The 23,474-nt window shown below is 41.2% G+C and overlaps 2 protein-coding genes across 11 annotated transcripts in view; one reads left to right on the plus strand and one right to left on the minus strand.

Annotated features, from left to right (window-relative positions):
- slc11a2 (solute carrier family 11 member 2) overlaps positions 1-22,894 on the plus strand; it is a 95,761-nt gene extending 72,867 nt beyond the window's left edge. For 2 of the 6 annotated variants that reach the window (XM_043681777.2, XM_043681778.2), the window contains exons 14-17: positions 5,189-5,262; positions 5,625-5,778; positions 9,797-9,850; positions 16,859-17,093. In XM_043681777.2, coding sequence (XP_043537712.1) covers positions 5,189-5,262; positions 5,625-5,778; positions 9,797-9,850; positions 16,859-16,942 — 366 coding nt within the window. In that variant the 3' untranslated portion in view covers positions 16,943-17,093. Of the gene's footprint in view, positions 1-5,188; positions 5,263-5,624; positions 5,779-9,796; positions 11,763-16,858; positions 17,094-18,313; positions 18,333-22,042 lie in introns of those variants that run through there. The other 4 variants (XM_043681780.2, XM_087985560.1, XM_043681779.2 and 1 more) reach the window with 4 other exon arrangements.
- Positions 18,952-23,474, minus strand: part of LOC122543281 (uncharacterized) — a 43,800-nt gene continuing 39,277 nt past the window's right edge. For 2 of the 5 annotated variants that reach the window (XR_015755742.1, XR_015755741.1), the window contains exon 4: positions 22,919-23,044. Coding sequence is in view for 1 of the 5 variants with exons in the window: in XM_087985562.1 (XP_087841688.1) it covers positions 19,509-19,532; positions 22,888-22,981 (118 nt within the window). In the remaining 4 variants the exon portion in view is untranslated. Of the gene's footprint in view, positions 19,533-22,887; positions 23,045-23,474 lie in introns of those variants that run through there. The other 3 variants (XR_015755743.1, XM_087985562.1, XR_015755740.1) reach the window with 3 other exon arrangements.

The following is a 23,474-nucleotide window of genomic DNA, read 5'->3' on the forward strand; positions in this document are numbered from 1 at the left end:
AGAAAATCATGAGATATAAATACAGCCATTTTAACTCCTGTTTTGGTGCCAGAATACAATCCTTCGTGAACTCGACATCTGGAACACACAACCCTGGCCTTGAACAGATGATGAGCAAAACCGGATCCTCTCTTGGTCCCACGTGTTTGTTTTCTGTCAGTTTTCAACTGTTGTCAGCAAAGTATTTTCTTGAGGTCCTTGCCAAATATACCACAAATATATAATAAAATAATTAATTGAACAAGTGTGAAATGCTGGAATAACTCAGGAGGTCAGGCAGCATCTGTGAAGGACAAAACTGGTAATGTTTCAGATTGAAGACCTTTCATCAGAACTGGGAAAAGTTAGAGATATTATCAGTTTTAAGCAAATGAAGGTGAGGGAGGGTAGAAATAGACAAAAGGAAGATTCTGTCGGGGGAAGACAGGAGAGATTAAATGATAGGCGAGTTCATGGTACAAGGCTAAAAGGAGTGGTGATGGGGCGAGCAAAGAATTAAGGGGTATGTCTTGAGAGGAAGGGTGAATGGCAGCTGCCACCCAAGAGTAGAGGTAAGAGAAGGTTGCTGTCTGGAATTGCTGAAATCTGTGTCAATTCTGAATGTCTGTAAAGTGAAACATACAATGCTGTTCTTCGAGCTTGCATTAAAGTGCATCGAAACGCTACAGGAAGCTAAAGGCAGAGAGGTCAGCATGAGAGCAAGGTGGGGAATTGAAACACGTTCAGAGTCACACCTGGTTGAATGGAAGTGTTTCTCAAAGCATTCACCCAGTTTGTTTGGTCTTCCAGGTATAGAGCAGACCACATTGTGAACAAGATAGAAGTTTATAAACAGAAGGCAGGAAGCAAGGGAGGTAGTCTTCGGAGTCATGGAAGAGTGGGCCAGAATGTCATGGAGGCAACAATCCCTTCAGAATGCTTAAATGGGAAACAAGAAAGATGTGTTTGATGGAAGAATCATGCTGGAGTAGGGGAAACTAGGATGATACTTCAACATGGAAGCTTATGGGCTTGAATGTGAAGAATTGGAGGGGAAGACATGAGCAAAAGAGTGGGAAACTATGTAACATCTTGAGGGGAATTGACAGGGTGGAGTTTTAAAGGTCCTTTCCCTTTGTGAGAAAGGCTTGGACTACAACCAGGAGACACTGTTGGAAAATAAGGGATCTCATTTTAAACTGAAGAAATAGCGAAAGATTTTGAGTTAATCTGTGGAATGCTCTACCCGAGCGAGCAGTGGAGATTGTGTCATTAAACATTTTTAAGGCTGACTCTGTTTAGTATGCAAAGTGTGTTGAAGGACACTGCCACGTCTTATGGTAGGTTTTCCACTGCCAGGGGACTTTACAGACCTTGCAAACACCTCAAAGTGTGGCATGGAAATATTTATGTCTTATACCTTTAATGAGGTAATTGCCATTGATTGAAGGTCACGTTCGAATAGCAGGCTTACAATAAGACCGTGTTCTCCAATATAAAGTGTGGAATGAAAATATTTCTTCCTTTGTCCCATACCTTAAGATCTGTGGCAACCGGATTTAGTCTTTCTACCATAATACTTGGTAAAAAAAAAAAGTGATTGTAGATAAGTTATGGTGAAATCAAGAGAGACCAGATTTGAGGTACTGGCTAAGTTTCTGACCAATCATTGAGGAGTATTTTCTAATGATGCGTTTGGAAACGAGTGAAAACCTGAATATTGTGGTCACGAATACCACAGCTCAACATCCTTTTAGCAAAAAGGAATCATGGATGAAATGGCGTGTGACGTCTTTGCAGATCAACCAAACTGCAACCTGATAACTCCACTGACATGCCAAATAATTTGTTTCAGATTGTTGCAAGACATAGTCTCTATCATTTGGTCCAAGGGAAGAGTTCTAAATTACCTTCTGTATTAAGTGATGGTTCCCCTGTTCTCGAGGGGACTGCAATTCATTTCTTTTTCTGCATATTTGAATGTTTTATAAGCAGGGAGTGGAGCATTCATGAAGACTGTAATCTCAAGAGGAAATTCAGAAAAATCTTGGGCATCTTAAGACTGTCCCACAATAATCTTTCATTGAGGATATGGCGTATTACAAAAGAGTAGACTGTAAGGAATGGGAAGGACCTGGTAACATAATAGTGGGTGATGGTAAGACAGTGTCTGTCCCACATAGTAATCAAACAATTAAAGTTTGTTCCTCAGTTAATTGGAATTGATATCAAACACCCTGAAACTGAGCAGCTGATAGAAGGTGAGGAAGTGCCTGTATCTCTCTAATTCATACATTTTGAGATGATCCTGAGGAACCAAATACAATAGACCAGAGTGGATGATGGTAGGCTGAATAATCCTGACTCTGCGGACAGAGCTATCCCATCCAAAGACCAATACCTAAAGTGGGACCTTGGGGGATGTATATTTCACAAGGGTCCAGTGAATTATAGAGGGATGTGACCATAGAGGGAAGTGCAAGAAAAACTACTGACAAGTTTAAACATTTGTGAAATGTTCAAGATAATGGTCAAGGAGTGAGTGTGAGGTAAAAGAGTGGAAAGTAAGTGCAGTGCCAGTTCTAACTGAGAGTCTGAGAGTGACTCTTCAATTTGAAAATACCAACATACCAGATAATAATCCCGCGACTGAAGGACACCTTATTGTAGTTGTCCCGAAAAACATTTAAGGTGTACATAGAGGCTGCATTTTGCATAATAAGAGGAGGGGTACACAACAATCATGAGACGGGACAAGAAACCAAAACTGTCATGACTGTGAAGTTTTGTGATTACCAGCTAACTATTAGGCAAACTAATGAGAGAGGCAAAAACCAAAGAAGTTGGATACTGGCATTGGATAGTTATTCTGAAGTACCAGCCTGTCTTGTTACATAGATGGAATTGTACAGGAGCAGTCCTTCTAGCCTCTGAAGGCTAAAGCAAGCCTAGTTGTTCTGGGCTGTAGACAGTGACTGGGCAATGCAACTGATGGAGTGGTCTCTTCCACAGCAGGGCAAGTAATCCTGAAAGTCCCTTTAAAACTTTTGGCCATATATTCATTGGAGTGTGGATAAATTGGCATTAAATCTGTGATTCTGAAGGGTAAAAGCATTCAGAGAAGTGTTTCTGAAAATGCCTAAAGAGGTGAGGGGTGCAGAGGGGTAACTATGGGAACTAAAACAGCAGAGTGTATGGGCTGGTTCAAAGGTATAATAATTTTCAGTCAGATCTGTCTTGCTGAGAGGGAGCTGATTTCAATTAAGGGCAGTATTCACAACATTTCGTTGATATCAAAAAGGGAAACTTATTTGTGATAGATGTTGATGATTTCTTATGAGATGATTCAGTGGAATTTGAAAGTACATTTGTACAGTTCTGTTTATGTCAACCCCTCTGGATCCAGAAAAATCCTATTGATATAACCAGATGTCGGCAATCAATATTCTAGGTTTTAAAAGGCCCCGGTGAATCTGTGGCCCAACCCCCTGAACTCCAATCAGGCTCCCAACCACCATTTTAAAAGGCCTCCAGTTTTGGTCCGACTCCACCAAAATCCAGCTCAGTTAATTTGAATCTCATTCTGAAAAAGTTGAAAAGCAGGTGACATTGCAATAGAAGAAAGACTAGCTGTCAACTCATTACCTCGACAAAGGATTGTAATGAGGTAAAATAGAATGGACAAAGAAAAGAATGGAGTAGGACTTTATTTTGTAATCAAGATAGATGGAATGTCAATAGGTAAAAATAAGTAGGACTGCAAAAGGATTAAAGTGGAATTCAGATTTTACGTCACACTTTGGAGCCTTTTAATGCATTGGTTTCAATATTAATGGGAATAGGTCTGGGTTGATGTACATTCTATATACAGAGTGCAAATGAGAAAAAGATTAAGGCTGGATCTTATTAAAATTAAACAAATATTAGAAAAATAAATTGAAAGTTATAAATTATGGTGGTTTCCCAAAAAGGAATGTTTGTACCAAAAGATTATTGGGTCCCTGGAAGAATGACATGCTCAAGAGTCTCCTAGCATAGAAACAGACCCTTCAGTCCAGCCAGTCCTTGCCAAACATAATCCCAAACTAAACTAGTCCCACCTGTCGTCTGCTCGCCCATATCCTGCAAACCTTTCTTACTCATGTACTTATCCAAACGTCTTTTAAGCATTGTACTTTGTACTCACATCCGCCACTTCCCCAGGAAGTTCATTCCACATGCAAACCACCTTCTGTAACAAAAAGTGCCCCTCATCTCTTTTAAGTCTTTCTCCTCTCACTATAAAAGTATGCCTCCTAGTCTTGAAACCCCCCCCCATCAGAGGGAAAAGACAATTACCATTAACCCTATCTATACCTTTCATTATTTCATAAACTACTGTCAGGTGGTATCGCAATGATTTATAAAGAGTATGAAAAAGTTTTACTCTTTTTAATACCTTTTGTGAAAAGACTCTGGGTTTTTTGAGTTTTTGATTATTGGTTGAAATGGCAAACAACATGTTGAAAAACTAAAGATTGCACTTTTTAAAGCATAAACAGCATGTACAGAGGGTCCAGTTATGTAGTGATTGGTCAGCCAGGTAGACCTCCCAGAGAATGAGTTTCCTGACTGGGGCTGTTAACCTGGTTCATTGAGGGAGCCCTGGCTGACAGATAAAAGCAAGAGCGTCAGCCATCCTGTTCACTCTGAGAACTGGCTTTGAGGGAGCTGGATCAGAGTCAAGGACTCCACATGTAAATAAAGAGTACCTTAGTGATGGGATACTGGCCTCCGTGAAGTTATTTCCATTTACATTGTTGCTTGTGTGTGTGTATATACACTTTTTTTGCTAGCAGACTTGTATATTGACAGTTCATAATTGTTTATCTGCAGTTAGAACCTATTTGTAACAAGTAGTTATTCTTAAGTACAGAAATTTGTCCCATGCTTTGACAACATAGGTCTCAAATATAGGTAAGTTGGGGAATTTCGTATGATTCTAAAATCTTTTAATTTTTGTGATGAATTTGGGAATACTGGGGCTTAATTTCTAGTTTGCTACTGCAGTGAGGCATTACATTTAAAACATTACTTGCAAGAATTAAGTTTTACTTTCTTAAACAACAAAGCATTTTTAAAATGTGTTGTGTGTTTGCAGAATTTTGGTTTATTCATGGCAGCATGACCCTTCGGAACCAGCTCTAACTGATCTTTCAACTCTTTGCAGTTGCCATTTGCATTGATCCCAATATTGACATTTACAAGTATGGGCTCTGTCATGCACGACTTCGCCAATGGTCTGTAAGTAATCCAAATGCTTATTTTTCTTTCCGTGCTGCCTTATTAAAGAAGATAATTGCACTTTACCTGTTACTCTGCATGTAAAATTTTAGAATAGATTTCAACATAACTCGCTCCTGCCTGTCTGGAATTCTGTCTTGGGTACAAGATGTAAATTGGCCATTCAGCCCCTCGGTACCATTCTGGGAGCACAGGGTTCAAATACTGCTGTTGGGTTCAAAGATACCAACATGGACTAGTTTAACTGCTTCCATGTTATAATTTGTGTATTTCTATTTAAAATTACTCTATTGACTGGAGACTCTATCACAATCATGATATCTTGAGTATAATTAGTGTTTTTTTTTTAATTTCCCCCTCAGGGCGTGGAAGATTGCTGGTGGAATCACTGTTTTTATCATCTGTGCCATTAATATGTATTTTGTTATAGTTTATGTTTCAAGTTTGGGGCATGTGGCACTTTATCTGGTTGCAGCCTTCATTTCGGTTGCATACTTGAGTTTTGTCGCTTACCTGGTAAGTCCTGACACAGATTCTTCTATTATCTTGTTATAAGTCATTAAAAAGAGGTTCCATTTTGCCTCACTAGGCTCATGTACTACTCAGTGTGGTGCTGATTCAGTGGGAAATTCCAGCTTCAGTTAATTTTTTTTAAATTTCAAAATCTATAAAGGATATGAAACTGGGAATGTAGTAAACTGTGGTGACAATGGTGAAAAGAGCAGGTGAATAGCAAAAGAATTAAACGGAGGAGTGTGAAACAGTACATTTGGTTAAGAGGAATGAGAGGCAAAATGGATTTGCTTTTACAACCTGAAGGATGCAGATACAGAGAGATGCGGGGGTAATATATATGCTTTGAAGATAGAAGTAGGAGTTAAGGAAGCCTTTCAAAAACACAAATGGAATCTTTAGCTATAAGCATATATAGAGTCATAGAGATGTACAGCACGTTAGCAGACTCTTCAGTTCAATTCATCCATGCCGGCCAGATATCGCAACCCAATCTAGTCCCACCTGCCACCACCTAGCCCATATCCCTCCAAACCCTTCCTATTCATATACCCATCCAAATGCCTTTTAAATGTTGCAATTGTACCAGCCTCCACCACTTCCTCTGGCAGCTCATCCCATACAAGTACCACCCTCTGTGTGAAAAAGTTGCCCCTTAGGTCTCTCTCATATCTTTCCCCTCTCACCTTAAATCTATGCCCTCTAGTTCTGGACTCCCCCAGCCCAGGGAAGAGACTTTGCCTATTTACCCTATCCATGCCCCTCATGATTTTATAAACCTCTATAAGGTCACCCCTCAGCCTCTGACGCTCCAGGGAAAACAGCTCCAGCCTATTCAACCTCTCCATATAGCTCAAATCCTCCAACCCTGACAACATCCTTGTAAATCTTTTCTGAACATATAATAGCAGAACAGAGTACAAAAACCAAAGAATTTATGTCAATCCTTTATAAAACATGCGTTGAGCAGAGCTGAAACGTTATATCTAATACCGAGCCCCACAGTACGTCAAAGCCATAAGACCACAAGACATCGGAGTGGAAGTAAGGCCATTCAGCCCATCGAGTCCACGCAGCCATTTAATCATGGCTCATGGGCATTTCAACTCCACTTAGCCACACTCTTCCCATAGCCCTTAATTCCTTGCGAGGTCAAGTGTTTATCGATCTCTGCCTGGAAGACATTTAACGTTCTGGCCTCCACTGCACGCCAAGGTAATGAATTCCTCAGGCCCATGCTCTGACTGAAGAAATGTCTCCTCATTTCCGTTTGAAATTCACGCCCTCTAATTCTAAGGCTGTGCCCACTGGTCTGAGTCTCCCCGTCTGACAGAAACAACTTCCCAGCGTCCACCCTATCTAAGCGCCCACACCTCCCCCCTCACCTCCCTCCAAGGCCCCAAAGGAAACTTCCATATCCGCCACAGATTCACCTGCACCTCCACACACATCATCTATTGCATCCTCTGCACCCGATGTGGCCTCCTCTATATTGGGGAGACAGGCCGCCTACTTGCGGAGCGTTTCAGAGAACACCTCTGGGACACCCGGACCAACCAACCCAACCACCCTGTGGCTCAACACTTCAACTCCCCCTCCCACTCCACCAAGGATATGCAGGTCTTTGGATTCCTCCATCGCCAGACCACAACAACACGACGGTTGGAGGAAAAGCGCCTCATCTTCCGCCTAGGAACCCTCCAACCACAAGGGATGAACTCGGATTTCACCAGTTTCCTCATTTCCCCTCCCCCCACCTTGTCTCAGTCAAATCCATCGAACTCAGCACCGCCTTCCTAACCTGCAATCTTCTTCCTGACCTCTCCGCCCCCACCCCAGTCTGACCTATCACCCTCACTTTCACCTCTTTCCATCTATCGCATTTCTGACGCCCCTCCCCCAAGTCCCTACCTTTTATCTTAGCCTGCTGGACAAACTTTCCTCATTCCTGAAGAAGGGCTTATGCCCGAAACGTCGATTCTCCTGTTCCCTGGATGCTGCCTGACCTGCTGCGCTTTTCCAGCAACACATTTTCAGCTCCACTCTATCTAAGCCATGCATTATCTTGTAAGTTTCTATTAGATCTCCCCTCAACCTTCTAAACTCTAATGAATACAATCCCAGGATCCTCAGCCATTTGTCGTATGTTAGGCTACCATTCCAGGGATCATCAGCGTGAATCTCCGCTGGATACGCTCCAGTGTCAGTATGTCCTCCTTGAGGTGTGAGGCCCAAAACTGGACACCGTATTCTAAATGGGGCCAAACCAGAGCTTTATAAAGTCTCAGAAGCACATTGCTGCTTTTATATTCCAACCCTCTTGGGAGAAATGACATTACATTTGCTTTCTTAACCATGGACTCAACCTGCAAGTTAACCTTTAGACAATCCTGTACTAGCACTCCCAGATCCCTTTGTACTTCGACTTTATGAATTTTCTCACTGCTTAGAAAATAGTTCATGTCTGTATTCTTTTTTCCAAAGTGCAAGACTTCACATTTGCTCATGTTGAATTTCATCAGCCATTTCCTGGACCAGTCTTCTAAACTGTCTAAGTTTTTCTGCAGCCTCCCCACCACCTCAGTATTACCTGCCTGTCCACCTAACTTTGGATCATCGGCAAACTTCGCCAGAATGCCCCCAGTCTCTTCATCCAGATCATTAGTATATAAAGTGAACAGCTGCAGCCCCAACACTGAACCCTGCAGGATACCACTTGCCATTCTGAAAAAGAACCTTTTTATCCCAACTCTCTGCCTTCTATCAGACAGCCAATCCTCAATTCATGCCAGTAACTCACCTCAAACACCATGGGCCCTCACCTTACTCGGCAGCTTCCTGTGAGGCCTCTTATCAAAGTCCTTCAGGAAGTCTAGGTAAATAACATCCACTGGGTTTCCCTGGTCTACCCTATATGTTACCCCTTCAAAGAATTCTAACAGGTTTGTCAGACACAACCTCCCCTTACTAAAACCATGCTGACTTGTTCTAATCTGACCCTGCACTCCCAAGAATTTAGAAATCTCATCCTTAAAGATGGATTCTAGAATTTTACCAACAACAGAGGTGAGGCTAATCGGCCTATAATTTTCCATCTTTTGTCTTGATCCTTTCTTGAACAAGGGGGTTACAACAGCGATTTTCCAATCATCTGGGACTTTCCCTGACTCCCAGTGACTTTTGAAGGATCACAACCAACTCCTCCGCTACTTCCTCAGCCACCTCCCTCTGAACTCTACGATGTAGCCTATCGGGGCCAGGAGATTTCTCAAAGTTTTGGATCTTTTAGCTTTTCTAGCACTTTCTCTTTTGTAATGGCTACCATACTTAACTCTGCCCCCCGACTCTCCTTAATTGTAGGGATATTATTCATGTCTTCCACTGTGAAGATTGACACAAGGAAATAGCTGAAGAACTTAGTAAGTACTTTATCTCCCATCACTAGCTTTCCAGCATCAATTCAGAGCATCCCAATGTCTACTTTTGCCTCTCGTTTATTTCTTACGTATTGAAAGAAACTTTTACTATCGGATATCTGGTTGGCCAAAGGGTCTGTTTTCATGCTGCATGATTCTATAATATTCTGGCAATAGTATTAAATGCTTATACTCCGGAACGTGCTGTGCCCCAAGCCAAGATGTCCTAGTACAGCTCCACACTGGCATCTACCCACTAACCTGGAAAACCCAATGTATCCTGATCTCAACTGTATTCCTGAACTGAAGATGTACCAAAGCTGGAAGAATTCTATACGTGGAAGAATTAAGTAAATCTGAAAGTTCATGAGAAAAGTGCTCAAAATGTCAGCAGCACATACTCTCTGCAAGGGGCAAAATATTGCTATCTAGCACACAAAAATCCCTCTGTTTTCAGGAAGTTTGGGTGATTGTTAGACACATTATAGCAAGGAAAGAATTTAGTAGTCAACTGTGCCTGTTGCTTCAACTCTGGTGCAATGGAAAGGATGCTCAGATTGAATACTTTGTGAAGTGACCTTTGCTTTTCTTTGTTGTCCCTCCAGGCCTGGTACTGTGCAGTTTCACTGGGGGTCTCCTTTCTGAACTGCGGACGCACGGTAAGCAGCACCAGTGCTGTGCTTATAGAAGAACAAGGCGAGTCTGAGAGTTAACCAAAGAAAGTTCCTTTATACATCCCTGTAAAAGACACCAGGAGTCTAGCTCTGTTTGGTTGCTTCCTGAGCACTGTTCTGTAGGGAACTATACAGAAACAACTCTAATCTAAGATTTACCCGAGGGTGTTCATTTAAATGTTCCCTGTGGATCAAGTAACTATTGTGGGGCTTTAGGATTTCAAGTATTAATTAGTAACTTTTAAGTAAACCCCAAAATTAACACTCTACTTTTTAGATGTTAGATAATTGTGTGCAGAAACAGCAATGGATAATCGAGTGCCCTCAACCTATTTGTAAATCCCAAACCTGTATTTTATAAAGGTACTGTGCAGTCATGATTCAAATGTAGAAGTTCTGCTGGAAATGATTTATAATGTTTTTAAATTAGAACAATTTTATGTATTTTTAAAAATCGGTGCCTGGGCTGCTGTAGCTGAGCATTTGCTAGCTCAATGCTCTTGGCAGGTCTCTCTCTTCAAAACACTAACTGACACAACAGTGCTCCTCCCCTCTATGTCCAGAACGTTCTGTCAGATTGGTAGAAGGGGGGACCTAAAGTTCATCAATAAACAGTATTTTACCATTGAAGTATTTGAATTTAAAATTTGCCACAATTTTTGAAATATAAGTTGGGAGTAAAAATGAAAGTTTTATATGTATGTACAAGCAGGACTGTCACATATTCCTAAAGACCTGATTTCCAGTTTTCCTTAATGGCACTGGATGAGAAACTGGGGTCCTACAGCTGCTTCTGGATTGATCAAGCAGCTATGGTGTCTGCAAGGTTCAAACCCACACTTCCAGCAATGTTTGGAAACACAAGGTCAAACTGTGTTCCGGTAGGCTAAGGTGACCATTGGCTAAAGTCCCATATGGAGTGAACAGAAAATTCCTTTATATCTTTTTTAGTATTTAAAGTTTAAAACCAAATATTTTCACTTTTAAAGTTTAAATACTAAACTGTTCCAGTTCCACCTAGTTGTGGTAGTGGATCTCACAGACTGGGAAGGACTGAGGTTTACATTAAAGATAACAAATATGGCTGAAGTCGACCATTCAGCCCACCATTTAACAAAGTCATGATGGATCTACCCCAGACCTCAATTCCTCTTGTGCCGATTCATCGAAGCATTCAACTTCCTGATATTTTAAAAATCTATCTACCTCCTCTTGAAATACTTTCTAGCCTCTTTGGCTGTCTGGGGTAGAGAATCCCAGACAATCATACCTTCTAGAAGAGATTTGTTCACATTTTTGTTTTAAATGACTGTCCCCTTTATTCTGTAACAAGATTCCCCAACTAATGGAAACATCTTCTCAACATCAACCCTGTTCAAGCCCCTTCAGAACATTGTGTTTCAATAAGATCTCCCCTCAGTGTCCTAAACTCTAATAAATACAGTCCTAACCCATTTAGCTGTTCTTGATAAGTTAATCCCTTCATCCCTCTAATCAGCCAAGTGAATCTCTTTTGAATCGCCTTCAATGCCAGAATAACCTATCCAAAATATAAGAAATAAAACCATACACAGTACTCCGGGTACAGTGTCACCAGCACCCTGTACAGTTGTTACAAGACTTCCCTTTTTTAAAACTCCAACTCTCAGCAATAAAGGCCAAAATTCCATTTGCCTTCAAAATTACTTGCTGCACCTATTGCTAATGTTTTGTGCTGCATGCACAAGAATATCAATATCCTTCTGCACTGCACTTGGAATGTTCCTCCATTTAAATGGTAGTTTGCCTTTTGATTCTTCCTACCAAAGTGCAAGATCTCTTACTTTCCTACATTAAACCCAATCTACTAAGCTGTTTGCTGAAAATGTGTTGCTGGAAAAGTGCAGCAGGTCAGGCAGCATCCAAGGAGCAGGAGAATCTACGTTTCGGGCATGAGCCCTTCTTCAGGAATGAGGAAATTCCTGAAGAAGGGCTCATGCCCGAAACATCAATTCTCCTGCTCCTTGGATGCTGCCTGACCTGCTGCGCTTTTCCAGCAACACATTTCCAGCTCTGATCTCCAGCATCTGCAGTCCTCACTTTCTCCTACTAAGCTGTTTGCCCATTTACTTAAACCTATCTATATCCGCTTACAATTTCCTAATGTCTTCGTCACAACATGCACTCCACCTATTTTTGTATCATCAAATTTGAATTACTTGCTGATTTCTCTTTCTCTCCCCCTGCCCAAGTCAGTAATATAGTTGCCTCTTTCCAACCTAAAAAAGGCCTGTTAATCCCAACTCTGTCTTCTGTGTGTAATCCAAGCTCATACATTACTTTCTAATGCTGTAAGCATCTGTGTATTAACCTTTTTTATTAGGCCCATTCTAGAAATCCAAATACACTACTTCTACAAGTTTCCCTTTATCATCTCTACTTATTGTATCCTCAAAGAACTTCAGCAAATTTGCCAAACATAATTTTCCCTTTTACAAAACCATATTGATTGCTTGATTATGTGAAGCTTTTCTTAATGTCATACTTCTTCCTTAATAATGGACTATAGCTTTTTCCCAACAACAAATGTTATCTAGCCTATAATTTTCTGCTTTTTGTCTCCCTCCCTCAAGAGTTTCCAATTCGCTGGAACCATATTTTAATCAATGTCCCTACTATCAATGCAGCTACTTCCTTTAAAACCATTAGATAAAGTCATACACATCAATAACATGCACTGTGTAATCATTAACAAATTGTGACTTTAATCCCATTAATTTGTCAAGTACTTTGTCCCTTGTTAGACTGTTACAAGATCTTCCTTTCCATTAGTTACCTTGCTTATCTGATAGCTTCATGGTTATTGTGTCCTCCAGATGCAAAATATTTATTTAAATTATCTGCTGATTCCCCCGGTGCTATCAATTCCCTAGTTCATCCTCCAAGGGTGCCACACTGACATGAGCTACTTTTCCGTAAATATACTGATAAAAGCACCTGTTTGTCTTTTATATTTCTTGCCAATTTACTTTCATAATCAATTTTCTCTAAGCTTTTTAATCATTCACTATTGGTTCCTGAAAGAAATTCCCAATCCATTGGTCTACTGCTCCTTTTCACCACTTTGTATGCCTTAATATTTTTTGCTCATCTACTGACCTTCCCCTTCATCTATTTTCCCAGCTTGCTTTAGACTACTCTTTCTTCGTAATCTGTAATTGATCTTATTTAAACTGCGATCAGAGTTGCTCTTCCTCAAACAGAATTTGAAATTCAACTATGTTCTGATCGCTACTTAAAGTTTCTCTCTAGCCCAGAAGAAATGTCCTGGTCCTTTGGCACCAGGTAGGCAAGCCTTTGAAATTCTGTTCTTTGCTGCAGAGAACTATATGTATTCCTATTCCCTTTTACTACTATGTTTCCCTTCCCTTGCCCCCACTTGTTTTAGACTATGGTGCTGTGGTCTGTTTACCCATACTCTCTGTAGTCTGTGCCCTTGTCCACACCAGGAGCAAGAACCTTGTAACTATTGGACAAGGATACCAGCTGAGGCTGCTCCAAAGTTAAATTCTGGATCCCCATGCCTATCTCGCTTGCAGTCGCAGCTTCCTATCCTGACCACAGACTAAATATAATGTAATTAATCTGAGGGGTCTGGCTGCCTCCTGAAACTCTGTCCAGGTAACTTGTTTCTCACCTGCCTGTTTACCTGAGATGTCTTGGCTCTGACAGTGCTCTCTGCCATTAGTATTTCTCTCCCACTGCCCTTCATGTGGGTCCACTCTTCTCCTTTTGAAAATGCTCTCTCATTTGAGAAGGTGCTGTCCCCACTTTGTCTCATTTTCAAAAGCGCAGGATCCTTCTCTCTCTTGCTCTTTTAGCTGCTGGTGACCGTCTCTAGGTCCTCCTCAGGTTACTTTAAGGTTAATCCATGGTCCTCAGTGGATTCACTGATCTCAACAGAGATTACAGTCCAGAGTCTTAGGTGGCAGGGGAGGAGTAAAACAAAAACCCAGATTCTTGGCCAGTACTTCCTCACCAAACTTGGCCTATTTGTGTGGGTTTTGAGAGGATGAGGCCCAGCTGTGATCTCCATCACTGTTAAGACCTGTCTGAGCTCGCAATAGGAAAATGGTGCATTGAGGTGGCAGAGGGTGCCAAATGCTGTCCACTGGTCCTCAGAATATTTCAAGCCTAGAACAAGAAAATTCAGTTCTTGAGTAATGACAACAATAACTTTTTTATGAAGGTGGCTAAGTTTACTGTAAAGCCTTCCATCAAGTGTTGAGTATCTTAGAACTACTGGACATTTGTTCCATCCTGGAGTGAGATGCTGCATCTGATTGAGAATGGGAGGCTGCAGCCCAAGTCCTGATTTAGAAATTATGCCAGTGGTTGAGTCTGAGCATCAATTTGTGATGTTGTATATCTGAAACAAGTGCCTGGATTTGAACACTGGATCAGGCATTCTGTTCACCCTGAGGAGTACACAGAATCCTCCTGATTTAAACATCTCTTGTTTTCCTCCATTCTCACTTCCTTCACTCTGATCCTTCAATAATGTAGACATGTTGCGACCTGTGGTTTCGGACCCCTAACCCATAAGCTATTTCCCTTCATTCCATGATTCATCAGCTCTGTGTTCCTTCCTCTCACTAAATCTGAAAGGATGGAAATAGTCGAAACACTGGAGAATATTTCACAGGTTCAAAATTGCACAGGGTCAGAGGAGTGCGGGTGGGAGCAGCTCTGCTTTGTCATTTATTGTTACATAATTTGGAAATCATTGAAAATAGTTGTGCTAAGCGCAAAGGAGCAGTAACAGCCTGTAATTATGTAGGATGTGAGTGGTCCAATTGTAATTTTCTACTTTGATCTGTTTCTGATCATGAAGTCCTTTTGATGATTTCAGAATTCTGTAATGGTACCATTGATTTTTTAAAAAAAAAAATAAATGTGTTTGCTTGTGTGTCTCTGTTATTGTGTTTATGAAGCAGCTCTTCAGCAAAGGGAATTAAATGATAACCTTCCTCAACATTTTATTGCCTGCCTAGTTTAAAGCAATTGTAGAATATTCCAGTTGCAGGATTTTAATGCCCTATACCACTAGGGCCTTGTGTTCTACCCCCAGCTCTCTTACACACAAGCTCGCTCTCTCTTATGTGTACTTCCAGGAATGAGACTACAACAGTGCTAATACAGTGAGGTAGGTTCCCTGAAAACAGAACTATTTGTTGTTCATCGTTACTGACCAATATTTTTGATGCTCACCAATAATGAGAAAAGTCATTAATGCATTTTTCAGATCTTCCATTGAGTTAGATATGTTTTCTAAAAATCCCAAACTCCAATCGCACTTCTCCTCAACTTGGCTGTGCATCAAGTTCTTGGTGGTTAGCAAACCGTTTGAGCTTCACTGTCACCACACCATGGTGGTCTGGCCTAAGACTATTCTCCAAGCGCAGCAACCTGTATTCGTGTAGCACTTTACATGTTGAACTTCCCAAAGTTTTTCACAAGGGAATTATAAAACAACATACAAAGCAATACAGGGAAATATTGAAATATCTTGGTCAGCTGATGAAAAGTGTAGATGATTTCTTAAAAGGGGAAAGTGAGATTGAGATAGAAAGGTTTAGGGAAGGAACTTTGGAGCTTTGAGCTCAGGCAACTTGTTTCCTCTAAGCTGTGCTGTGGGGCTCTGTGCACAGTGATTGGCTGACGCTATTCGCAGCAACGACTTCCATTTCTGGAAGGCCGTGCTGTGCATGACAGCTGAAGTCTGCAGAGAGGAAGATTAAATTGGTAGGAATGTTGCTGAAGGCATGGTCACCAATGGTGGAGTGATTGTGGTTACTATTGAGTGACTCGTGTGTGGTGGCCAGGTGAGATCTGGAATAGGCAAACCTAATATGTTCCTTCTTACCCCACCCCTTCCATGTTACCTGCCCAATACAGTGACTGGATATCAAATAATAAATGAATGAGTTCAGCAATGCAAGCAGGCAACCTGACTGGCAGATTATGCAACCCAGGGTATCACAGCTGCATGTTGCAACTCCTTGAAGCTCTGCTTTGCAGTTTGTATTTATTGTTTTGGCTCAGTTAGTAATAAACTTGCTTTGAATTAGAAACTCAAGGGTTAGTTTGTTGATTGAAAGTGTAAAACCCTCAAAAAAGGCATTCATTGTTCATCCCTATTTACCCTTAAAATTTGTTATCAACTGTTGTTGGTGCATAGGTTAGGGAATTCCAAATATTTGAGCTGGCAACAATCTTACGATTATAGTATGTGGTTACAGTACATAAGGAGGCTGTTCAGCTCATCATGTTTGTAATCATCACTTTAACAACAAGACTGGTGTTTAATTCCCCAGGGTTAATCACTGAGTGACCAATTCTGCTGCCAAATGGGAAAAGATTCTCCCCCTCTATTCTGTCCAGGTCCTTCATAATTTTGAACACCCCCATCAAATCTCTTCTATGTTTCCTCCAAGGTGGAAAAACCCAGCTTCTCCAAATTTCCCGTCTCTCTTTCTTCCATCTATTTTCTGCTGCCTTCCATTAAGGATGTTAACATTTGTGAATGTGATCAGTATTCAGGTAGTAGGTAGTAGACCAGAAAAGCTGACCAAACCTGATGCCAATGCAAAAGTCAGACTATTTTGCTGCCTGACTCTCATCAACATATACAATCACACTGGGAAGTAGTGACCAATGAGAGTTACAGAAAAAAACCCTCTGGGTAAGTGCATGTTCCTGGTTTTATATAGAAACGAGGGGTTGGTTGATCAATTGCTGGGCTGTAGATTGTGCTGCAACTCCTATTTGCATACTAATATTTGGGAAACAGTCCGAGAGCAAATTTCTATTTGAAGAAGCTATGTAGAGGAAATGGCAGCTTTCTGACATGGATAATTTAAACTAAGATCTCTCTAACTGCACAGAGAAATGGGTTTACCATAAGCAACTCCCTGTTAACCATTAATCAGAGCATTGATTGCCTCATTTCAGTTATGGCCAGAGATGTGCACTTGGGGTGATGGGAAATTGATACAAGAAGATGATCGACGGTTTGATCCAAAATGCTGCCACTGATCAACCTGTACAAACATGATTTCTAAAACAAGGGAGTTTAAATGCCCATGGAAAATCTTAATTGTCATTATTGAAGTATTGTACTGTTTTAATATAGTCTGTCTTAGTAGTTCTGTACCATGCACCCTGGAAATAAATGTTTTACCTTGTACGCTATGGTCTGACAGCGTGCTATTTTTCCACCAGCGAAATAAGGCAAATGAAAGCTTCCCCAAGGATCAATAGCAGTAACTCACTTTTCATATGTTATCTCATCGACAACATACAAAAGAGGACCTGGAGTAGAACATGCAGCTCCTAGAGCCTGCTCTGCAATTCAGTGAGACATGCGTCAAGCCACATATTTGGATTCTACTCAGAATATTGTCCCCAGCAGCATTGTAGCCAGGTGTTTTACAGTAACAGACCTGTTGATAAACCATTATGGTACTCCAGTATTATACAGTGACAGCCCTATCCCCACCAGTACTGTACCACAATGACAGACCTGACCCTGCCAGTGCTATGCCCAAGTGTTATACTGCAAATGACCTGACCCTACCAGTAATATACCCTAATGTTATGTAGTGACCAACCTATCTGCCAGCACTGTACCACGGTATTATACAGTGACAGCCCCATCTTCATTCACACCATACTAGTGTTATACAATGGCAGTTGGGAGTGTGGTACTGGAAAAGCACAGCAGGTCAGGCAGCATCCAAGGAGCAGGAGAATCAACATTTTGGGCATAAGCCCTTCATCAGGAATCGCCCGCTCCTCGGACTCTGATCTCCAGCATCTGAAGTCCTCACTTTCTCCAATTAAAGTGTCAGCAGTATATATATTCAGTAGTAACTAGCAGACACCCTTCCATCAATAAAGAACAAAGGTAAATGACTCATACTGGAGACAAATAGACTAGAATTTTCCTTAGACCTATCCCCACCAGTACTATACCCTAGTATTACACAGCGACAGACCTGTCCCCACCAGTACTGTACCCCAGTGTTACACAGTGACAGACCTGTTGCTACTAGGTGATGCCAGACCCATTTGCACCAATTCTGCATGCCCACAAATGAATATTCTCCAACATTTATGATCTAAAAAGATAATCTACCAAGGGGATTTCCAGCAGTTTATTTGGCCACATGGTAAAGGTTCACAGATTTCACTGAAATTTCGGTAACAGTGCAGATTCATGTAGAGATTAGGCACGCGGCATGTGGTGAATTTCTTTTATAAATCTCCTTGATTCTGAACCAGTCATTGGTTTGTACCAGCTACACCATTGTGCCAGTACTTTTAACTGTTAAAACAAATTTTGATGATTCGTATAATCCTGGAGCTGGCCATGTATGATATTTTCTCATGTATGTTTTTCTGTAGGCAACTCCTAAGGACACCAGTAAGTACAAATTGTCAATGAGCTGTAAATCATTAGTTTCTGATTCTGCCAGATTAAGCATACATTTGATGTCAACTGGACTCTTTAGCAATGCACAATTAATTTGGGGCAACCACAGACCAGCAGCTTTATATGTAGTGATGGGTTCAGAATAAAATTGCTTCAGAGATCATGTAGATTACTCTAGATTTTGTATGCAGGTAATTGCTTGGTAGGCACAGCTGATGATTTGGTGATCACCTTTCACTGTGTAGAGAAGACTTATCTGGATCATTGCTGCTTTAATTGTTTTTGAACTAAGTTAGAACTTCCCAAGTGTTTGTCCTCTGCGCTGAGATGTACGAAATATTCCAACTATCAGCTCTTTTGCTCCTCTCACTGTTAACAACATGTAAAGTATCACCCCAACTGATTGGGATCTCTACTTGTTCAGTATTACACAGAATGAAACCTGGCTTGATGCTTGTATTAGTCATCATGGTGGCTTATTCACATGAATGGTCATGTTCACATAAAGCTATATGTAGGACAGTTTAGAAAGATCCTATCATCAACTAGAAGGATAATTAATCCATTTTCCCCCAACTACATTCTTTACAGATACTCAATCCCACTGAAGTATCACTCAGATCTTAACTGACGATTTCCAGATTGATGGTCTAGAGATTTATTTCCAGTTCTGGGGGCCTGGATTCCTTTTCACGTCTGACAGCCAGGAGACGTCTCTGTCTGAACAGACTATTCTTCTGCTAGACTGAAACTGTTCTTCTGAACTAAAAATCTGATTCTTCAAAACCGAAAGCGAAATCTTCTAAATTAATTTAAGCTACAAGTGGCGTCTGCTCTGTTTCTCTGTATGTCATACAATTCAACTTTGAAAATACTTCAACTAACTTCTCAGGTGCCTGATTGAGGCATTTAACTTTCATGCTTTCTTGGAAATGATGGATTTAGCTCACAATGCCAAATGACTTTGACATCTTAAAAGAAATTTATCTTCACAAAACTAAAGCCACTAAGCTCTTGAATTTAAAACTCAAATTGCAAATGATAATACTATACACCTTTATTACAAAATTCAGCAGTAGCCTATTGAAAGTGCCCATGGTAATGCCGGTTGAGCTTGAATGTCTTAGACTCAGTGGATGCTCTCTCCCAGGTGCCAGCATTTGTCGCTCAGACTTTTAAATGTAAATGACACTGTCCAGGAGAAGAAAAGCAATTGGTGATTACAGCAATTGTATTAGCTCACACAGCTCATACAGATTTGGTATGAATTCCTTTCGTATTGTTCTGGTGTGATACCAGTGCTCAATGGCCAAAAGTCAACTTCAATAAGTCTGTGTCTCTCTCTCTCTCTCTCTCTCTCTCTCACACACACACACACACACACAACCTATGCAAACATAGACTTTAACAACCAAACATGCATGCATAGACATTCGCTTACATATGTGCATGCATTCTCACATAATGGGTACAGTGACACACACACACACTCCCAAATACCAACAAGCATGCACATGCAGCTGACACACATACATAGCTTTGCATGCATGCTGATACCCGCACACACATGATTATACAAGTGTGTGCATGCACATCTGTTACATGAACATATATGCACCTACACTGACAACCACACATGAATAGACAAGCATGTACACACACATGCAAGAACACAAAGACAGGCATATAAACAAAGATATAAACACAGACACACTGATGTGCACAGTCTTGCACATAGATGCATGGGCCACACAAGTGTGCATGCATAGAGACAGGCTTAGGCACATGTGAAAACACGTGACACACACATGCCCTCCCCACTGCATGTACACACACTTTGAGACAGTTACATGTACAAATATGCAGTCACATAACTATGGATAATGATTGGAGGCAAAAAGAAAAACTGCCAATGCTGGAATCCAAGGTAGACGAGCAGGAGGCTGGAAGATGACAACAAGCCAGGCAGCATCAGGAAACAGAGAAGTCAATGTTTTGGGTTAACCCTTCCTCAGGACTCAGGAAGGGTCTTCAAGAAGGGTTACACCCAAAATGTTGACTTCTCCACCTCCTGATGTTGCCTGGCTTGCTGTGTTCTTCCAGACTCCTGCATGCCTGCCCTGTATAATGATCAGAAGCAGGAATCACAACATTATTTACTCCATTCCAAGGGAACTGAGGCAAATTCTTCTAGCTGTTTCTGATTAGGTTCAGCTCTCAATAGGCTGGGGAATAAAATTTGGGCTTTTTCTACACTAGGGCTCAGTTCCAGACCAGGAGTGGACAATTACTGTCTTATGACCCAAAAGGGTTAAGTGTGTTCATGAAGGCAAGATTTTGGAAATTGGAAGAGATTCTCACCCTGGAGTCCCCCTGATGTAACCAGATGTCTTCATACCATCTATTATTTCCCACCCCAGCTGACCTGCAGTTTGTTGATCCACTCTACGTTGGCTGTGGACAATTCCTGCCTGACTGTCACAGAAAAGGCACCCATCCCACCAATCTGTGATCTTTTCTTGTTCATGGGATATGGGTGCCAGTATGAGGGCGGTTAAGTGATGACCACATGCTGTGGGTCTGGAGTCGCATGTAAGCCAGACCAAGTTTAAAAAGAGGTTTACTTCCCAAAAGGGCATTAGTGAACTAGATGGGGATTTTTTGGTCGACGATTACTTGATTGCCATTGGAGGAGCTTTGTACGTTTCAGATTTTTATCAAATTCAAATTTTACGATCTGCCATGATTGGATTCAACCCCAAGGACCCAGAATAGCCAGATGTTCTGGATTACTAGTTTAGTGCTATACTGGACTACACCATCACCTTCCCTTAACCTGGGCTCTATATGGCAAAACACTTAGCCCTTTGTAATTACGTCAAACACTTTGGTTTTCAGTATCCTCATAATGACGTTGCTTTAGCATGACATGACTAGGACTGTATACTTTGAGTATGAAAAATTAGTTCCACAACTCCTTACAGAAGCTGCATCCTTTATGAAATACTCACTGATTTTAACTTTTCAACGAGGGGGTGCCTGACAGCTCAGGCTGCTCCTGCCCTTGGCAATGCAAGGTTCACTAGATAATGATCAAGGGCAGGAGATTTGGTTAACAATTCCCTGGGTCTCTCCGCCTTCTTCATCTTGGGATCACAGAGGCCAGTGTTTGTAACCTTAACCTGGTTGCAGTCCAGCTTACTCAGCACAGAGCAGGGAAGGACTGTGAGGACATCTAGTGTGACTCAGCGACACACCAATTTGTGTATTTACCCACTGAACGAAGTAACCTATGGCAAACTGAAACATTGCAAAGAGAAAGAACATGTCCATGCACTGCACCATTTCCAACCGAAAATAAACTTGGATGGCAGTTATTCAATCCTCGTCCAAATCTCATGGTAATACCCTGACCAATCAACATCAACTTGCCTGGTCTGACTTTAAACAAAAACTTAGTAGTTAAGTGCTCCCAGACTCATTCTCCATGGGAAAGCTTCTACCAATTAAAGTTCCCTTGCCAACCAATAAGCTCATACAATATGAATTCTCTTGTTCCTTTCAAGATTTGGTATTCTTGAGATTCAAGCCTGATGAATGCAAGATGAAAAACACCTACAGTCTCTTTTTTTCAGCAATTCTCAGCTGAAGCAATGACCTGATCAACTAACTTACCCCTTATTCTCTCTTCTCTTTCTTAGACTGGTTTCAGAACGCCTATGGAACTCTCTCTGCTGAGTGATGTGGACAACCACACGTGAATCCCATGGTGATCTCAAGCTGATGGTGTCAGAAGGTTAAGATGAATCCCGTTCTATGCTGCTGTCATTATTATGAACATCTCAAGACTGTATTCACTGTTCAAGCACAGGGAAACATGAATACAGAGAATCTGTTTTAAATACCAGAAACAATCAACAGTTCTTGTCAACAGTTTTATTGCTGACAGAGAACCTGGGTGGCACTTGTATTGAGACTGCCATTAGGCAATCATGTAATCGATTGATTCACACAATCATGAGCTGTGCATAATGGGAAATAGTGCAGCATTTTCTGGAGGTATGGGGAAGGACACTTGTAGTTTTGAGTTGCCTGGATTGACTTGGAAGCATCAAAGCTGTTCATGATTTGTGAAATGTACACAACGACATTTTGAAACCTTATAGATATATTTGGACAGTATTTGGATCTGCATTTGGACAATAGAACATAGACAGGTTCCTAACATATATACAGGGCTACATTTGTTTTTATCTGTAGATAAATGGGAATTTGTATATAGACCTCTGAGCTGTGTCATTGAAACAGATAGCAAGCCAAACATATGCACAAACTTTCCAAAGATGTCTGAACTAGTACATGGAGGGGCATTGTGGGTTGGGATGCAAGTTGAGCATATGGGAGAAATTACATTTCAATTTATGTCTCACAAATCATATCCCCCATGCTGACATCTAACTGCACAGTGCAATCCGGCTATCATTGGAAAATCCACAGTGATGTATTGGCCATAGTCAGCACTGTTTATAAGACAGTGACAACTCACCCATAGCCAGTTGGCAGACTCACTGTTCCCAATCTGTCTATAGCTTCTTGTCTGCTCAGCATGGTTCTCCTTTGTTTTTCTGACTCTCTGTCTTCTGGGAAAGTAAAACAAGAGGGAATGAAGTCCAGACGCCGGCTATCCTCCCATCTAATTCTTCCTGCATGACAAAAAAAAATCCATGAAATCTAGCTTCAAAACACTGGGGTTAAAACAAGGATGTTGTTGAGCCTATCGTTCCAAAAATGGTATCGCTTCTCACAAAATCCAATTTACTCCTTTGTTAGGTGCATCCACCATGAAGTATACATCCCTCCTATTTGTACTTTCAATATGCAAGACTCTGCACTTTTCAGAATAAACTTAATTTTCCACATCAAATCATGTAGACTCAGACTGCAACTCATTCATGTGCTTCAGCAGAAAAAGCCCTGCAAGTGAACCTCTGGGGCAGCCACATCGGCATCTAGCCCCAACCACTACTACCATTATAACGGCTTTGTTCCTTCATTTCAGCTTATGCCATACCCTATGATCAAACCTTATCATTTAAGACAGGCCCAGTACACTTTTAATGTTATCAAATACTA

Source organism: Chiloscyllium plagiosum, unplaced genomic scaffold (genome assembly GCF_037043375.1).
Source record: "Chiloscyllium plagiosum isolate Xiang-an unplaced genomic scaffold, Cpla_swu_hap1 HiC_scaffold_53X, whole genome shotgun sequence".
NCBI lineage: Eukaryota > Metazoa > Chordata > Chondrichthyes > Orectolobiformes > Hemiscylliidae > Chiloscyllium > Chiloscyllium plagiosum.